Here is an 18597-nt window from a genome sequence, read left to right as displayed (position 1 = left end):
GTAAAAATCTACCCTACTCCACTATTCATCAGAGCAGCGGTCTCAAACTGCTGGTATAATTACTGGGGGTCACATTGCAGACAAGCCAGCGATGTTTATCCCAAGAACAGAAGGACTGAGCCTTCCATTACACCATGAATTCTTAACATGACGACCACTTGGCAATCTTCCTGGAAACCCAAGTAGAGGATTGCTTTCTCAGAGGGAGAACTTTCATTATAGCCTCCAGGCAGTGTACTCCATGCCAGCCTACATTATGAAGCCAATTTAGAGGCTTTTGGGGGATTGCAAAAAAAATATTCCATTCATATTAGTTGGTTACCTGCACGCAGGGGCCGCGGCACACCCCCTACAAAGATGGTCTTGCGGGGGTCCAGAGGCTGGGAGCCATCCATGACGAAGTCGCTGTCGCTCAGGTTCCAGGGACGGATCTGGACCTGCGTAAGACAGAAGGAAAAATGTGGTAATTTAGGTAGCAATGGTGGTATACTGCCTGTACTTTATTAACCATGCTGGCAGTGTGGCTCTATGGAGGACAACAGGCCTGCAACTAACCATTAGTTTCATTGTTCTCATTCACAATTAATCGATTGATTGTTTAGTCTTTAAAATGATTTTTTTAAAAAGGCCCAACTTTGTTCAACTAACAGTGCAAAACCCAAACACTCTCCATTAACTATCATAATTGACAAAGACAAGGCAGTGAATCTAACATTTAGGAAGCTGGACCCACCAAATGTTTTCGAGCTAACTAGCTAACAGCAGCTACAGTTAGCAGTTACTCTAGTGATATGCTGCCCCCTATTTGCTTTCAGTTTGAATTCGACAGGTGGCCAATTCTTACATATTGCACCATGTTCCTTTACTGAATGTCTGCCACTTACCGGTTTGTCTTTGATGGTGGGACTGGATACACACAGGTAGAGCTTGCCGTCCTCCTCGATGCAGGCGTCGATCAGGGCCTGAACAGAAGTCTCTTCTTGAAACAGCAGGAAGGCGTAGCCTGGCAAAGAAGAGCAGACAGGGAATTTTAGAAAAAAAAAGAAAACTACATCTGTTGCAATTAATAGCCACACCCTTGTGATCATGATGCCCCCAACTCTGTCCTCTGGGCAACAATTCAGAGACATTTGAGTATTTTCTAGTGTCTACATTGTACAAGTCACAATCATATGACTAAGCCCCCCGTTTCTCCATGTTATTCATAGTTTCAGACAACTTTGTCTCAACACACACACACACACACACATATATGACCTTGTGACCTGTTCTCCTGTCCTCTCTTGCCTTCATGAGACGCTCTACAGCCGGCACCGTCCTGCCTGCGCTGCTTCAGATTAAATGGCTGAGAGTGCTCCACTCCTAAAGGAACCATGCAAAATTGATCAGCCTAACCCACTGCAGATCGTCCCCGAGAACTGGTTCAGGTAGAGAGAGTTTTGTGATGTCTGCGCACGGCAGAAAGAAAGAGCAATTCAGACAGTCACTCTGTACTATTGAATTATTTAGCACTGAGAGCAGAGAACGTTATCCAAGGTCAGAGCTATTAAGCCGCTTCGGGAGGGACAGAAAGCCGACTCAAGAGGGTATGCCTGTCATACAGTGCTAGAGGGATGGGATTTATACTGAGAAAGAACAAAGAAACCAGAAATCAGAGAGATTTTTTGACAGCCAAACAATGAACACACAATTCTTGGCATGAGTGAATATATTTGTAATACCAGCAAAGAAAGTAGCAGATGTTGGCCCACACAGTCATCTCTGAATGGGTTGTAAATTATTACTGCATTTTTCTGGTTATGTTATTAGCAGAAGCCCGGCACCACCTGTAGCACCCATGAGTCAGGGGAATATGAGCCGCCATCTGAGCGAAGCAACTGGGATGGGTTTGATACGCACAAGTGCACACGATCACACGATCACACCCAGAGACTAGCTTCTTCATCCCTTCTTCTGTAGTGTCCCCTGAGACGACTAGAAAAGCCATGTGTTCCGCTGTCTCTTGAGAAGCCTGCTATTATAAACCATCTCTCAGTGTCACCCTCCCTCCCTCCCTCCCTCCCTCCCACACACTAACTCAGGCACTTATGCAGACAAATGCATGAGTGGAAATGGCGAGGAAGAGGAATGTGCAACTGTCATGTTTCACTCTTAACATTCCTGAGCGGAGCTGCAGCAGATGAGATGAGCGGAAAGGAGGAATAAAGCCTGACTCGGCAGAGCCAGTCACCTGTGGTATGTGGATGGGTCTGAGTGAAAGTGTGCATGCGGGCTGGGAGGGAGGACGAGGGTGAGTGTGTGCCGCTGTGGAGGGAGGCGGGGGGATAAAAGCGGGACAGGAAAGAAAAGGCAGCGAGCGTTGGAGGCAGAATGGAAAAAAAGCAGGTGCGTAAGCAAACCGCCGCCTCTCTGACAGGCTTCTGTTTGTGTGTGACGCGCGTCCTGATGGATGTGACGTGTCCTCTGTCACAGTGACGTGACAGTGATCTGCCCAGAGCTGTGACTTTCTGACATTTGCTCTATCAGCAAACTAGTCTGTAGATCATGATGTAGTAAGAACATACAGTGTTAGAATCTGATGATGATAAACTTGAGCTGTCATAGAGGAGGAAAGAAACCGGAAAATATTCACATGGAATTTCCTAGAAAAATTACTCAACCTGATTAAGAAATGATCTAGTTTATTTAATAGTTAACAACTAATCAATTCATTCTTGCAGCTCTAGCCAGCTTAAATTATTTTGTTGCTGACCTCCGATGCCATAATGGTGACGTGATATTGACAGCTTGTGGATATTAAAACTAGGGGAAAATAACTATATACAGCCTTAAACAAAAAAAAAAAATCACCATAATTACATCACTTAATAGGCTGCTTAGTGCATCATGAGGGCTCTGAGTTAAATGTATATGCCAAAAACAGTATTATAACAATGACAGGAATAATAGTAAGAAAAGAAAAGGTATGGAGAAGGAGGTCTGTGTGTCCTCGTCCTTTATATAGACACCCAAATTATTATAACGACATTATGTGTCCCTTTTGGATCAATACCAGATTTTGCTCCATGCTAACACATCAGCATACACATTGTTGTGTGATTGTATTCATCTATTAATATGCAAAGAAACCACAGAGGCTCTTTCTAATTAACAGTTGTAGCGGTTGTTATTATGAGCCCTGTAGAGTCAAGTATCAGGCTAATAACCTCAGTGGGACTGTAATGTTTTCTCTAATAACAAGCTCAACCATCGTGGGCAAAACTAAAATATTCACAGTCAGAACTAATTTCAATCAGCTGCTTTAAGTGACCGTCTAATCGCTGTCTTCTTATAATTGGTCAGCGCAGAGCCAACTCCTCTCCAGACCAGCCGCAAAAAAAAACACACAATTAGACTTGACATTTTGTGCATCGTCATCTTTCTCCACGTGCCTCGTCATCGGCCGACATAAGACCCCTGTGTCTCCGTGTTGCCGGGTTACATAAAGAGGGTTTGTCATTGGGAGAAATCATGTGGTTTAGCACTGACATCCCCCCTCGGAGAAAAAACAACTGCAGTCTTGCACAAAAAAAAACAGCATGAAAAGGCAGAGCTAGCCAGCAGCTCATACAGTCTGAAGGAGGGAACAACGTGTTCCATGACCCAGGGCAGGAGAGAGAGACCGAGAGAGAGAGAGAAAAGAAGGAGGGGGAGAGGAGTGAGACAGATGGAAAGAGAGGGGAAAAGTGAGAAAAGGTAAGGAGAGAAGCAGTGTGAAGACTGCCATACAAACAGGGAGTTCAAAAATACACAGGGCACGGAGAGCAGGAGGAACATGGGGCTTACAGACACTGTAGAGACAGACGTAAAGCTGCTACCTTAATGGACCGTGTTAGAAAGTTACAAAACTGATGCAAGAGGCCTGGAAAAGTGAGACGGGCAACCTTTTCCATGTGCTACACTCAATTTCACACTGAAAGTACTGTCCTGTGCTGACTTCTGGTACATCCTTCAATCCTGTCAGGTCAAAATGAAATTTAGAAGTAAGGACATCGAGTGGGACAAAACGTACCAAAAAAAAGAAAAGAAAAACTTTTAAGTGGGTCTTTGGTGGCATCTGTCTACTATTATTATCCTGCACACTTTTAACAGCACTTATTCATTTAAATAGGCCACATAACAGTTACATTTTGGTCAATATAATTGGAGGATTATCAGTGTTTCCCCTTTATAATAGTGTTTTTCCTGAATTCTCAGTAATTGGCTTCTGTTGTACCAAATGATATCAGAAAGCCTGCCAGGACCTGTGCTATAAGCTACTTGTGTTTAATGTGTTTCTACTCTTACTGGTTTCTCAGGACACAGAATGTCTGTGATCAATAGCCTGAACAACATGGATACTTGATTGGGTCAGTGTGTACACAGCTGAATGAATACGGCTCAGCTTTAAACTAAACTAAACATCAACACTCGAGGCCTTGCATTAAAGCAGCCTGTACCAGATTCCATAGGGCTCTATGCCACTTTAATGCTCTGATATTTGGGCTGAATGGTGCTGAGGATCTGTCTTTTTCCATCAGCCTTGCGCAGTGCAGAGGCTTACACCGCGGCAGGAGAGCGCAGATCTGCAGTGGCTCGTGCCTGAGATTTATAGGGGCTTTGCTGCTGAGCTCCCAGCACTGTCCAGGGAGGAACGGAATACGTACACCCGCAGCATTTTCCAGCCTGAAGAGCGCTGCTTACAGACAAACGATAGGCAGAGTGCCCTGTGGGTTGCGCAGACAAACCAATGACCTCATGCAGTACAGAGGCTTTCCTGTAGTGGAGGCCAAGAGTTTGACTCATGGGGAGACGAATGGTAACCTCAACAGCAACTTGATGACGATTTGTCAAATTGCCATAAAAACAAAGACATTAACTCACCAAATGCAATGACTTAACCAGCGAACTGCTACCTATAAATAGCATTAGGCTAGCTTTACTCAGGCAAATGGGAAACAGGTAGCCTATTAATGGAATAGTTAAAAGGGAATATGTAATATGTTTATTCGCTTTTTTACCAAGAGTTAGATGAGTAGATTGATACCACTCTCATGTCTGTCCCCAAACAAAGAACCTTGGGAACACAGGACCCTGGGAACATAGGACTGACCCCACATTACAACTGAATCAAGGGAAAAGGTCACAAAATCAGGCCACTTGCGCTGCTAAAGCAGACCAATTAAAAAGGTTATAGCTAGCTAGTTGTTTCCAGTATTTGTGCTCAGCTAACGTGCTGCTCTTGGTAGATTCATTTTGAGCACACAAAAATGAAGGGGTATGGATCTTCTCATCTAACTCTTGGCAAGAAAGTATTCAAGTGTCCAATTATTCCTTTAAGTGCTTTTCATAACAGGAAATCAAATACGATATGTTCAAGTTCGAGGCAAAGCAACTCCTAGAAAATTGCTAATATCTCAATAACCTTGAGTTATGAAGCCAAAGGGAATTGAGTAATGGTCTCAAAATACACTAATGAGTGAAAGCATTACACTGGTACCTGGTGCGAGCTGATATGTTACACTACCCACATACCAGAGTGGAACTGATATTGTAGAGTCAGTCACTAAGTAGTACACAAACATCTTTCCACTGCTATATCAAAGTCCCACATTGCTCCCCTGTTCCCTCCCTTACTTCATCAACTGAAAGTTGTGTTGACTTTGCTGAAATCCAATCTGTGATGACTAGATAAACTGAGTGAGCATATTCACAATGTCCATCTCTCTGGCTTTAATAGTGACATTTAAATCCAGGCTTATCTTTTCATACTCAGCAACAGACATGTGTCCAGAGATTTATTTCCCATAGGCGAGGGCACAGACGTGTTCTGCCCGAGTGACCCGAGTGACCGAGAAAAAAAAATCTGCCACTCGCTATCAGAGAAACGTGGGAGAATATGTGCAAAAAAAAAATCTTTCTGGCTGCAAACACGCATGTCGGCCTGCTCCGAAAGTCTGGAGGCAGTTCTGCTTGAAAGCGTAGAAGAATCCAACCCTCCATGTACGCTATCCATCCCATGAGAATAGAGAGAGAGAGAGAAAGAAATTCGCAGAGGGCTGTAACCCTGCCACAAAATGTCAACAGACCGACTGCTGACAGCAGCTTACATGATGAGGGGAGAGACGGGGAGAAGAAGATGAGGAAGGCCTGGCAACATGGATGGAGTGAGACACAAACATCTGCTCTCCTAAAAACAAACACAAGCCTTGAAGCTTTGGAGCAATTGGAGAATAGTCAGTGATAGAGTAGAGGAGGGGTGAAATCAAGCGTCGCTAATCATCTCAATTTGAAGAAGTCACTCACTGGATATAATCCCTACATGAGGGCGAAAAGAGAAATCAAAGCCTGAATAATGCAGTACGATGCAATACTGCGACTGTCGCCACTGCAGCACTTCTCTGCTGCCATTATTTGAGGCTTGCCGCATTCATCTTCTATTTTGAATGTCCATTTTTTCCCCACGACGGCCTAAAAAAGCTGATAATAACTGGCTTTAGTCGAACTGGCTTCTGTTGTAGCCTTTTGAAGCCTTCAAACAAGTCTGACACACTGTTATTGCAGCATGACGTGAGCAATAGCATTTGTAGCAGTATATAGCTCCCAGTGCTCAGACAGCGTTACCTCCTCCTCCTCCTCTTCCCCAATCAGAGACAGAAATAGCTCCTTAACCTTTCAAGCCTATTGCCAACAACAGCGAGGACAGTGTTGGATGATAGCAGATGATGTGAGTGACGGCACCGCAGTGGTCAGAGCTTGTTGGTCACACTTTTTTTAAGGGTGAGATGGTCAAAAATGCAGCATCAAATATTGCATTGTTTATGATAACACTTGTAGAATAATTAAGCAGCATGAAATTATTTTTGACCACTTGGGGACATCAGAACAAGCTGTAAATACAACTTTGGCATGTTATCTTCCTATAAAAGGTATATGGTTAGCGTGTTAGCATGCAGTTTCCTTTTTTCCATGTCCAGTAGACACAGAACACATTAGCATTTCTTTGTCATGTCGGTTGCTGGCTTATACTTACTCTATTAGCTCTGATTTGGTGTCTACCAACTCATAAGGGAAATATCTAGCTCTTAAGCAGTTAAATGCTCCATTGCTTTCACTAGGTAGTCGCCATAAAACCAAAACAACAAGCTAAAATAAGCTAAAATGCTCTGTCAAGTTGAGGACAACTGCAGCGTTTGGAACAAATCTATGGCCCATACAACAGAATGGTGTGACTTGTTCACTGAACATTACATCTACTACAGTTTAGTCACTGAATGAGCAAAATTGGCATTTTGGAAATTATTATATTGTCTTTTTTTCCACAACAAATCTAGCAGAGGAGGAATGTGATAAAATATATATCGAATGAGAAGAGACAACAGTTTTCAACACATAACACTGTTATGATGTAATGAGTCTTGTTTGTAGTTATTTTGGGATTTGTATTTATGACGGTGGTGTTGCACTCAGGAACCTTAGGGGCGGCAAATTGCACAAAATTCCAATTACTAAATTATGTTGCTTTAATTTTATATAAGACGGCTTTATTATGAGCATGATAAGATTGTTGCTTATAGTATGGCATTATAAATGCATTAGACTGAAGTTAACTGCTGCTCTGCCAATGGCATGCTGTCTCTGTATTACTCATGTTCACTTTTAACTTGATCCTTTCAGTATCATATCAGCCAATTTATCAGATTCTTCCCAAACTATCCTTATTATATCGGCCTTTAAAACTCTCCATCCCTCTAGTTACAATACAGTAGTGGAGTTGTGAAAACACAAGAACATTGAGCATTTAGTTGATTCCTGTTCCTACTTCCCCTCCAAGTCGCCAGTTTTATCCAAGTACCAAATGTGTCCTTGCCTGTCCCTGAAGTCGGCCTGAGCCACAATATGAGTCATCCGTGAACCAAAACACTTTCATAACAGTCCAGACACACATCGCCGGCAGTTTAATGTGAGGCAGGATGGAAAGTGACAACTATCTTCCATTCGGTCAAGCTTGGAAGGACGTTCAACACGAGGAGAGGCCGCTGACCTCCTGATGTGAATCCAACATCCGTAAATCAGCCGTTACACAGTCCACATGACAGTACGACACGCTCACATGTGCAGATGTGCACTTGCTTTAGACCCTGAAGCTATTAGTGCTAAGAACTCTGTCACCAGACATCTGCACAAGATCCCTTGCCTGTTAACATGTAGAGTGTCACATAAACAGGATATTTTAGCAGCTTCCCTTGGAAATTTGGAGTTGGAGGTTTTAAATTAGAGTGAGAGATGAATTCTACACAGATCACTAGTCCCACATGTCTCCTCCCCTTACATGGCGGCGTCCTCTCGCTGCTGTAAGCTCATTCATTCCCCTAAAAGGATGCTGCATTTTTCCTCCTGGCTTTGGATATTAGTAGAGCCAAGCCTATTCAAAATAATCCTCGCAAGCTAAAAAAAAAAACGGGATGTTGAAAAATGAGAGTGGGGGAGAGACTGGCAGTGATTTTCACAGGTCCTCCAGATGCAGCGTATTACCATCTGCCCATGGAATGTTAGTTATTTCCAGAGCGTCTTTAATAGCTTTCCTAATATGACACACAGCAGCTCCTGGGCCAGAGGGAGTGATGTAGAGGGCTTGGGAGACGGTGGTGATCACCTGCCTGAAAATGACACCCGATAACACGTTTCACACTCCTCAGGTACTCGTTCAAGCAAATTCTTCTTAGGTCAAAACAGTTATGGAGTCATTATAGGCTGCATGAGTCTTTCAACAAGATGACTACAGGGGGTAACTTACACAAACAGACACTTCCATGCTTACGCAGCAGGAGCCATGAATTCTGGGTAACACGATTCTTTACAAAACTCTAAAATGGCGACGCACCCGAGGTGATATTTATTGGTGTAGACTTTGATGTCCGATGGGAAAATACAGATTATGCTCTGAGAAAATGTTTTTACCTTTAGGTGGGAAGTAGGATTTGCTCTCAGCTTTGTGGGGCCAGTCGACCACCAGGTGTCCATAGCGACGGAAACTGTTGGTGATTTCATCTAGAGAAACGAACAAAAGAGACAGAAAATGAGACTTGAATGTTATTTTAGTGACATTATAAGATACATTCATGGTTGTTCATGTAATATGCATATGCAGGACTTGATGCAGAACCACACTCAGTGACGAGACAGGCACGGTTTCTATTTTTCGCCTTGTTCCTGCTGCAGTAGTAGCCACTGCATTAAACAGGAACACAGGCCGGGCACATCCAGTCTGCGCTGGGCTGACTCGTGCAGTGGAAACTCATTAATTTTTCAACCGGCTAAGGGCATGTATTGTGCATCAGCTCCGTAGTACATGTGCTTGTTCAACGGGGTGGGCACATATGAAAGGAAACATTCCATATTAACGCTAAACTCTTTGGTATGCTCTAGAGTTTGTGGAAATAACGACAGGTCTGTGATGTAACGGGTTACAGACGTTACACAAAATCATTACAAGTGACCTAAAAATCTATTCTGAAGCTTATAAAAAGATTGTTTGAACAATAGGCTCATTTCTCGGAGGCATATGGAAGCAGAAATGACTGTGAGTCTGTTTTTTGGTTGTGACTCAGTTTCAAAATATAAAGAAAACATAGTGATATATTAAAGCTATCTAATTGAAGTTAGCTAAATTGTGGGTGAAATGTATATCAACAAATACACTTATTTGCTTTCTTGCCCTGTTACATGAGAGATCGATACCTCTCTTGTTTGTATAGCAAATGTGAGTTAACACTTCAAACTGTACTGTGGCTTTTTAACTTAAAGGAAGAGTTGTCGGGTGAAGTTTTCTTAGTGCAAAAAACATTTCTGGAGCTTCACAGCAAAACAACGTTGAGGCATTCTCCTAAACAACTGAGTTAGATGGGGACTTGAATTAAAACACAATAAAACAAAAAACATAAAATGGCTCCATATAGCTCATCTGGTGTGGAGATTTGAATTCGAAAAGATGTTATTTGCACCTTTTTATAAGCTGAAATCTTGTCTGTAGCTGCCAAGCTAAGAGCGCTCCCCGTCTGAAGTGGGTATTATTTACGCCCTCAACCACATGTGAAGGGTGTAAATAACATCTTTTCAAATCATTTTGGGATCTCAGGGCTTATGAAGACTTGGTTTACACTGGACGAGCTGTATGGAGCCATACTGCGGATGTTTTTTTGTTTTTTTTTTACATTTCTAAGCAACTCTCCATCTACTTCAGTTGTGTAGGAGAAAGCTGCAACGTTCTTTTGCTGTGAAGGTCCAAAAGACTATGAAACTTCACCCTGATTTCACATTTAATTTTTTGTGTGAACAGCTCCGTTAAGTTTACAGTTGCTGAATAGTGTGTTAAATTAACATCTTCAACGGGGAGTGTCAAGGTGCCCTTAAGCAAGACTTGAATACTCCAGTGTCACTGTTAGTGGCAAACAGCCAAAGACAAAGACTGATCTGGGAGGCTTCCAGTTGTGAATGTACTGTACAGGAGGAGGTGTGAGTGGCAACAGCACAGGGGTCAGAGCTTATTGGTCACACTTTTTTTCAAGAGTGAGATAGCTAAGAAAACAGCGTCAAATAACAGCATGACTGATTTGTTGACCACTTGAGGGCATCAGAGATTGACATGTTATCTTATTTAGGTTTTATGATGAATGTGTTTACAAGCAGTTGCCTATTAACACATCCAGCAGATATAGAGCAACATTTGCATTTTGTTTGGCCAAGTGATGAATGCAAGTACTATATCTAGTCTTCTTTCGGTGAGGTTTTGGTCTCTTCCAACATATTTAAGTAGTGAGCTAAATTAACATCCCCAACAAGGAGTGTCAAGGTGCCCTTAAGCAAGCATTAAACTCTTCAGTGTAACTGTTGGTGGCAAACAGCCAAATACAAAGACTGTTCTGGGAGGCTTCCAGTTGTGAATGTACTGTACATTATGTACTGTGTCAAAATAAATCTGCAGCAGGGCAGTGCTAAAAAACAGGGAGGGAGGTCTGAGATTAAGTGAAAAGCTTTCTCTAGATGTGTAAATCAAAATCAATCCTTTGTTTACCTTCATCTATGTCAGGGGGGAGGCCTCCGACAAAGACCTTCCTGGAGTAGCGCTCCATTCTCTCTCCGTTCTGACAGCGGGTCGGCGAGTTCAGGCCCGGGGTCAAGGAGGGGTCACCGTGGCCGTCATCGAGGAAACCATCCTCAAAGGGAAAAAGACAGGAGCGACCTGGGAGGAGAGGAAAAGAGAAGGACACCAGGGGGAAAGACAGGGATGAAAGGGAAAGACAGAGAGGTACAAGAGCGTGAAGTAAAAAGGGAGGAAGGGTGTGAGAGAGAGAGTGAATTAATCACATCTGGAAACAATTACTGCAGCACAATCAGTTTGGACTGTACCGTCTGACTTAACGCTTAAAAATGTCTTGTGTTTTCCTTGAGGTTAAATCATTTTGGATATTCTTTTAAAATCTGAAAAGGAACCCACAAAAACACCATATGGCCAAAAGTATGTGGACACCAATGAATCTACAAGCTTCCAAAGTATTGTGGAAAGAATAAGTTCAACAGTCAGCTATGGGTATCCACATACTTTTAGCCATAGTGTATATGAAATTATAATCATGACATCATAATGTCGTCTTGGGAACTTCCTGGTGACTCATATCATACGATATCAGTGGAAAAGCAGCACATAATGAGAATAGAGGGACTGTTGATCAGTCAGTGATGAGTCTGGTTGTGGTATTCTCTCCTCCTGGAAGTATAAACACACCATGTTTCCCACTGTGAGGTTTCCACTGGTGCAGAAAAGTCTTCGTAATATTCTAGTGAATTTTGTGATTGAGGTGTCGCTTGTCTAAATGTAATAAGTACTGTGTGCTCTATGCAGAAGTACCACAATTGTCTTTCTATAGCAGGATTAATATTTGACTTTTGCTAAATGTGTAAAGCAATTACACTTTTCAGCACTTCCTGTCTCTCCTAAGTGTGTTTTTGCTGGCATATTTTATTAAAAGCAATAAGGGCTGAATAATTAATCAAAACATTATCAAAATCCCAATTTTTTTGGATAAAGTTAAAATGTGTGAGAAAACAGAATGTTCTGTAGTGCTGCAGAGATGCTCTGGCCTACAAATCTTGTTCTCTAGATGTAAGAAAACATGAAGGTTTGGTATGGACGTCATGATTTTATAGTTCTTTTTCATTGATAATAAAAAATGTGGAGAAAAAAATGAATCTTGAATCTTCAATCACAATCACAATTGTAATATCTGTCATAACAATCGCAATGTTTTGTTACCAAGCAATTTGATTCGAACATTAGCCCTGCACTTTCAGCTTTACCGTGCTACAGCTATAACATAAGCCCAATCAATTGGAGTGACCTTAAAAATGTCACACAGCAGCTTTCCTCCTTGCTGAAGAAAGACAGAATTAGTCAAAAAGCACATCAAATCAGACATGATCCATGTTGGAAGCACCCATCTTTGCCATTCAGATGATGAATCACTTCTGAGTCAGCATACTCCATCGAGGTTCATTTTGGAAGTACTCATACCAACCATGTAATATCATTTAAAAAAAGGTTTAATGTTTGATTTAGTGGCAGCATCACACTGTCGTTGAGAAACTTGAGAAATCGAGTTCATCTCTGTTCTTTGAAAGTGGGACACTTCTGCAATAAAACATAATTTGAAATATATTTTTTATTATAAATATTCCAGGTAGAATACTGACTCAGAATAGAGAGAAAAGAAAATTGGCAGCCAGATTTTTTTCCTCTCACCATCAAGCAAAACAAGATTCATGTAGACAGATTCGGTGGACCCTTGCCCCATGTTGATTAAATGCACAACATGGAAAACTGCGTGTCAAAATTAATATGATTTCATTCAATCACAGCACAGATGAAAAGCAGATCGTGACACCACACTAAGACCCCCCTCAGCCTCGGAGAGAGACACGGCCGGCATTGGCAGACAGAACCCCAGAGAAAATGCCACACGTTACCTCTTCTGCGGCCATAGCTCCGGGCTGCTTGTCAGCACAGTGGGGGAAGGAGAGAGACACAAGGAGAGACAGAGGGTTGGGTCAGGAACAGAGGTAGGGAAAGAGATACAGAGACATGGGTTTTGTGGAAATAAACCAAAACCAGGAACATCTCTAAGGCAACAGTGAAACCACAGATGGCCACACCTAAAGGTTCCGCAACAGGAGGGAGGAGGGTGATTATTACAGCCTGGCACCAGCCCACAGTAAACCTGCTGCACCTGCCTTGGCAACAAACGCATGCAGATGCTGCACGCGGGCAGGGGGTGCGGGGGTGGGCGGTAGGTGAGGTTTAGTCACGGAAATGGTCAAGATACTTAGCAGCATAATGCGACGCTCCATAGCCGGAGATCATAATCTCAGCTTAATGAACCCGCAATGGCTCGCGTTCGTGCTAATCTTCTGTGAATATTCACAAATGAGGCCATAAAGCAGAGTACATGCAGGACTGGAGGTAGAGCAGGTTAGTCATTATCATGGCCTTGGTGAAATATTAAAAGTTGCTCTCAGGTCAAGTATCGCAGGCCAGGTGCCAGTGGAAACTTCCCACAGGATAAGGAGAGGGTACGGAGGTGGATAGCAGCCTTGGGGCTCTGAGGAGGGAGGATGACATGCAGAGAGGAAGGGGGGGCAGTGGAGAGCAAGCTATGATGTCAGTGCTGTACTGATCTCAATCTGTGGCAAGTCAAAGGTACAACAGTGTGATCACTTATATCTAATCAGCGGTCACATGTGCCAGCTCTCAGTATTATTGCTGTCTTATCTTTTTCTGCTTTTAAAAGCTCATTTCACAACAATGACTAAAAAACAAAGATAACAGTCATGAACTTTATTGGCGTCATCAGAGTATGTTTCTAAAATTTACTTGTTCACCAACTCAAAACAATGTATTGTTTGGAGGAAAAAACCCCCCCAAAAACTGAACTCCAGTTCTGCTCCCACATCCGTCTACTAGTGTTTTCCAGAGCTTTTAATCACAGTCAATGGTTTCCTCCCCCCTGACGATCAGCTGTTATCACAGGACCTAAGGTCCATGACAACTGAGCAATTTCGATCTGCTGAGGAAGATCATGAAATGCAAATGAAAGTAAGGATCAGCCAAAATGTTTTTTCAGGTCTGATACCGATTATTAGTAATAAAGGAGACCAATAACCAATATTTGGAACCGATATATATCAGCAGTCAAAATTAAAATCTGAGCATCAAAATTTAGAATAAACAGTGAGAGAATGTAACTAAATACAATTTACTCAAGTACTGTAGTATTTCCAATTTCTGCTACTTTATACTTCCACTCCACTACATTTATTTGATAACTTTAGTTACTAGTTACTTTGCAGATTCAGATTATTCAGTGTTGATAGGCTATTACTTCTTACATGTAACCAATCAGGTAGTGATGTGGGCAGGGCATTGAGTGAGACCACAGAGTGGTGAGTACTGACAGATAAAAGATGATGCATCAGATCCAAAGCATTTTTAAATTAATGTATTTAATCAGAAGTTGGTCTGTCTTATTTTATTGGAATTTGTCTATCCCTAGTTGAAAGCTCCAGGAAAAGATAGTAAGCTGACCTTGATTGTTTTTGTCAAAAGAAGCTGCATTATTTCCAGTTAGTCAAGGTCCACTTGGCAGCTTTCTCTACATCTCACAATCTTCCAATTTTATTCAACCACCTGTTATCAAATTACTAAATTTCCCCTCATAGGTTGCTGCTCTCCATCACGACTATGCCTAAACCCATCTGCTGTGACAGACCAGGGATTCACTTGAACGCTCATATCAAGAAAAAGCTAGTAAATGGACATTGTTTCCTGTCTAAAAGGGCTACATTATTTCCAGTTCGTCAAGGTCCACTTAGTAGCTTTTTCCATTTGCAATATTAACTGCGAGACAAAATGTCCATGACCCTTTGCACACCAGACCTTTTGTGTGCAAATGCATTTGCAGATTACTAGTATTTTCTTGTCACACATGGGCTCTGAATTATTCCCAATTTCGTACAGTTTATTTGCATTGCTGTTGGTGTGTAAAGGTCTTGAGTTGACGTGATGACAGCTGAACTATCTCCGTGACAAATAAGCAGATTTCATGCTTTGAGAAAGACAATGAGATGCATTCAAATGCTCTGGAAAAAGATTCAAAACAGAGTTATGTTTTTTTTCCATACCACAGTTAACAAGATCACAGTTGAACTTTTATGTTCAAAGTAGCTCAAATTTTATGTGTATTAAACACCACATCTTGTTTCGGGGTTGTGTTTGAGCGTAATTCTAATCTATGAAATGTTCCCACGAACAAGCTCGATTTGAATCTGCAAACCACCAAGGAGGCACATTATGGCTGAAGAAGGCGCAAATTCCAACAAACAGCAGGAGGGGTAATACAGTACCAAACTGATCCTCCTGCTCCTCCAAAACACATCAGTAACAGAGCAGACTCATCGCCTCTAAAACCAATATGGGCCTTTGCATTGTGAGAGCCCCATTGTGCGACTTGCCCCTCTGGCTTCTCTCGGGGAATATATTGTCTCTGAGCCTCTTCTCCCTTGCTCTGTTTTCATTAAAAAGATCTGGCTCTCCAATCCAAAAAAGAAAAACCTGGGCAGCTCTCTACAGCTTTGCCCTCTCATCGTCTGGCCTTCGCAGAAACAAAGTCACCTAGCAACCGGGGCAAAGTGAAGTAAACGTTGCACTGGGAAACTGTCGATGCCTTGGTGAGGGAGAATACATCCCGTGAGGGAGAAGAGGAAGGGGAAAAGTGAGGGTTAGAATAACTTCAAACCGGGTGGTGTCCGGGAGAAAGAGAGAAAATGTTTGAAGGGAAACTGGGTGATTCCTCTGGGTATGATGGGTTTGATGTCTCCTGCTCTGCTCGGCTTCAAAGCCTCAGACACTTCCACTAAAGCTGTCAAGTGAACAACACCAATATAGCTGGATAGAGGACCTACGCTTACTACTCTCCACTCTTTCTTCTTCACATCAAGTGCTAACACCATCCGGAGAAAGTAGAGCGCTTACAGGCTCTCACAGCGTGAAGCCTCAAAGCTAATGGGACGAAATGAAGGAGAAACACTGAGTAAAACACTTTAAAGTTGAAACCAAAGCTTCCCTGTCTACACACATCACAGGCTATGGCGGAGAGAGCCAGTTCTGACAGACTAGGAAGATCTGGGCAGATCTGTGCTTGCCTGAGTGTAATCCCATGACACAACAGTTTAACATCAATCCGGGACACGTTCTCCGAGGATACGAGTGATGAAAGAAACAAAATGAGGCAGGAGCACCAGTGTTGTCAAGATGGGATGGTAGAAACTGCTTCACTGAGAAAGTTTTTAATGTTAGACATCCTCCGCCTTTACCGATTCCTATACCCTGTAGGGCAACTGAACATAGAGGAAACTAGGGCTTCACTGATTTGGTTTTATCACCATTTCGTCCAGACATCCTTCATATTTTGCAAAGATTTCAACAAAAAATGGGAAACATGACTCTCAGAAATCATCCCTGATCCAAGGGCAGGGCCTGCTCTGGAAAACTCTGCGGCATCCATGCAGCAGTATATGGGATAAAGACCTGATTTCTCTCTCTGGCTCGTCTCCTGTCACTGCTGGTCATCTGCCGGCTGGTGGGACACCAGGGGGAATCTAGTCTTACATGTCGGGGTATTTTTGGAAGTGCTATTCACAGATCAACTGTGCTTCCCCCAGTGCTAAGAGGTCTGTCCTAGGTTTGTGGTGTCAGGGAATCGAGACCTTAGCAAAGGGTAGGCAGGTGTGCCCAGTGAATACTGACACAGGGCTCATATGTTTTTCATGAGAACACGCCTCAAAAATACTTCCCATTCTTAATTCTTTCAAAAACAAAGAGGACAAAAAGCAGCAGCAACACTTATCAGGAACACTGAAACAATTTGATTAATTCCAGATGGAGGAGAAGATGATGGATGCGACAATGAAAACTGACTTACTATTCAATGGCATTATGTGGTCAGCTCCAGGATGATGAAAGTTGAGGCCCATACGTCCTGTAGGAGAAGAAAAAAGAAAAGATTTTACAAAAGAGGGGAAACATGGAAATCACTGATAAAAACCACCCTGTTGATAGACATTTTTTTTAATCTTCCATTCTACTGTCGGCAATGAGAAAATGCCAGCCATGATGAAATGTTCAACATGAAATGAATTAACAACAAATGCACCCAACGTGATACAATGGCAGAAAGGACAGCCACAGAAAACAGATGAGAAAAACGAGTTGGAAACACACATTCCTTTGTTGTCACATTTCTCATATGCATGCACACACACACACACACACACAAAAACAAAGGCAGCTATAAGGCTAGGAATTCAACAGAGCATGCATTCTGCTATGGTGACAATGCGTGCATGCTACAAGAGCCCATCTGTCAGGGCTTTTCTGGAGGGATGGCTGGTGTGGGACGTCTAAATGGAACTCTTCCTGGTTATCTCTCTCTTCCTTTTTGTACAGGCGACAACAAGAGAAATACACTTAAGCCGAGGCAGAAATAGCCTACCTGGTTAGGACAACACATCGCCGTCTCACTGTCAACATCATTTGAAGCGGCAGCCGCAGAGGCACACCCTTTATCCCTAACCACTTCAAATTAGGGCCTTCTGTCAAAATCCGCCTACACCAGCTCTTTACTCAACACACAGCTAACAAGCAGCCGACAGAGTCATTTAACAAAGACAGGAGGTGAAGCAACAGTTTTACTGGGATACACTGCAGTATTAGGCAAATACCCTTAGATTTAATGAGACACAACCTTTGCAAACAGCGCGGATGCACTTGTGCAGAGCATTGCTTCAACGTTAAAGGGCCAGTTCACCCGAAAATCAAAAACACATATTTTTCCTCTGACCTGGAGTGCTTTTTATCAATCTGGATTGTTTTGGTGTGAGTTGACAAATTCTGGAGATATCGGCCATAGAGATGTCTGCCTTCTCTCTAACATAATTGAACTAGATGTCAATCGACATGTGGAGGCCAAGGCGCCGAAAAGGACTTTTAAAGAACTCAACAGCAATGTCTCTTTCCAAATCATGACGCAGTTACTGAAGATAAAGAAAAGAATTCACGACAACGATATTATCACGATATTTACCACAACACTTAAGTGTCTTGCTCTTGTCCATCATCTCCATCCAACATTTTGTGCAGCAGTAGTAGCAGTACACTGTGGTATAGCAAGCTAGCTAGTTACTGTGTTGTCTTCTTTTTCCATTTTATGACCGCTGGCAACCAGCGTTAAGGTGCATTACCACCACCTACTAAATGATTGAAAAAGCGATGTATTATTTCACACATCACACATATTATCAAATGTGTATTGTTAACACAATAAAAGTATTTCATTTTTAAATATCATAATTATTGTCTAAAGTCTAGCTAACTTAGCTAGCTAGCATGATAGCTCAGCCAGACACCATAAATGTCTACATCCCGTCATAAGCCTGTCGTCCACGAGTAGATGTGTGGTTGCTTCTTCG

The 18597-nt window shown here is 42.5% G+C and overlaps 1 protein-coding gene across 6 annotated transcripts in view; it reads right to left on the bottom strand.

Annotated features, from left to right (window-relative positions):
- The window catches only part of cpeb3 (cytoplasmic polyadenylation element binding protein 3), a 42804-nt gene that overhangs the window by 4398 nt on the left and 19809 nt on the right, over positions 1 to 18597 (bottom strand). For 4 of the 6 annotated variants that reach the window (XM_073481317.1, XM_073481314.1, XM_073481312.1 and 1 more), the window contains 6 exons: positions 17052 to 17108; positions 13042 to 13065; positions 11093 to 11260; positions 8980 to 9069; positions 885 to 1003; positions 323 to 437 (listed from right to left, as the gene is read on the bottom strand). In XM_073481317.1, coding sequence (XP_073337418.1) covers positions 323 to 437; positions 885 to 1003; positions 8980 to 9069; positions 11093 to 11260; positions 13042 to 13065; positions 17052 to 17108 — 573 coding nt within the window. The remainder of the gene's footprint in view (positions 1 to 322; positions 438 to 884; positions 1004 to 8979; positions 9070 to 11092; positions 11261 to 13041; positions 13066 to 17051; positions 17109 to 18597) is intronic. The other 2 variants (XM_073481313.1, XM_073481316.1) reach the window with 1 other exon arrangement.

The sequence above is a fragment of the Pagrus major genome, chromosome 15 (genome assembly GCF_040436345.1).
Source record: "Pagrus major chromosome 15, Pma_NU_1.0".
Lineage (NCBI taxonomy): Eukaryota > Metazoa > Chordata > Actinopteri > Spariformes > Sparidae > Pagrus > Pagrus major.
Note: the sequence above shows the minus strand (reverse complement) of the source record. Positions and strands in the feature narration are given on the sequence as shown.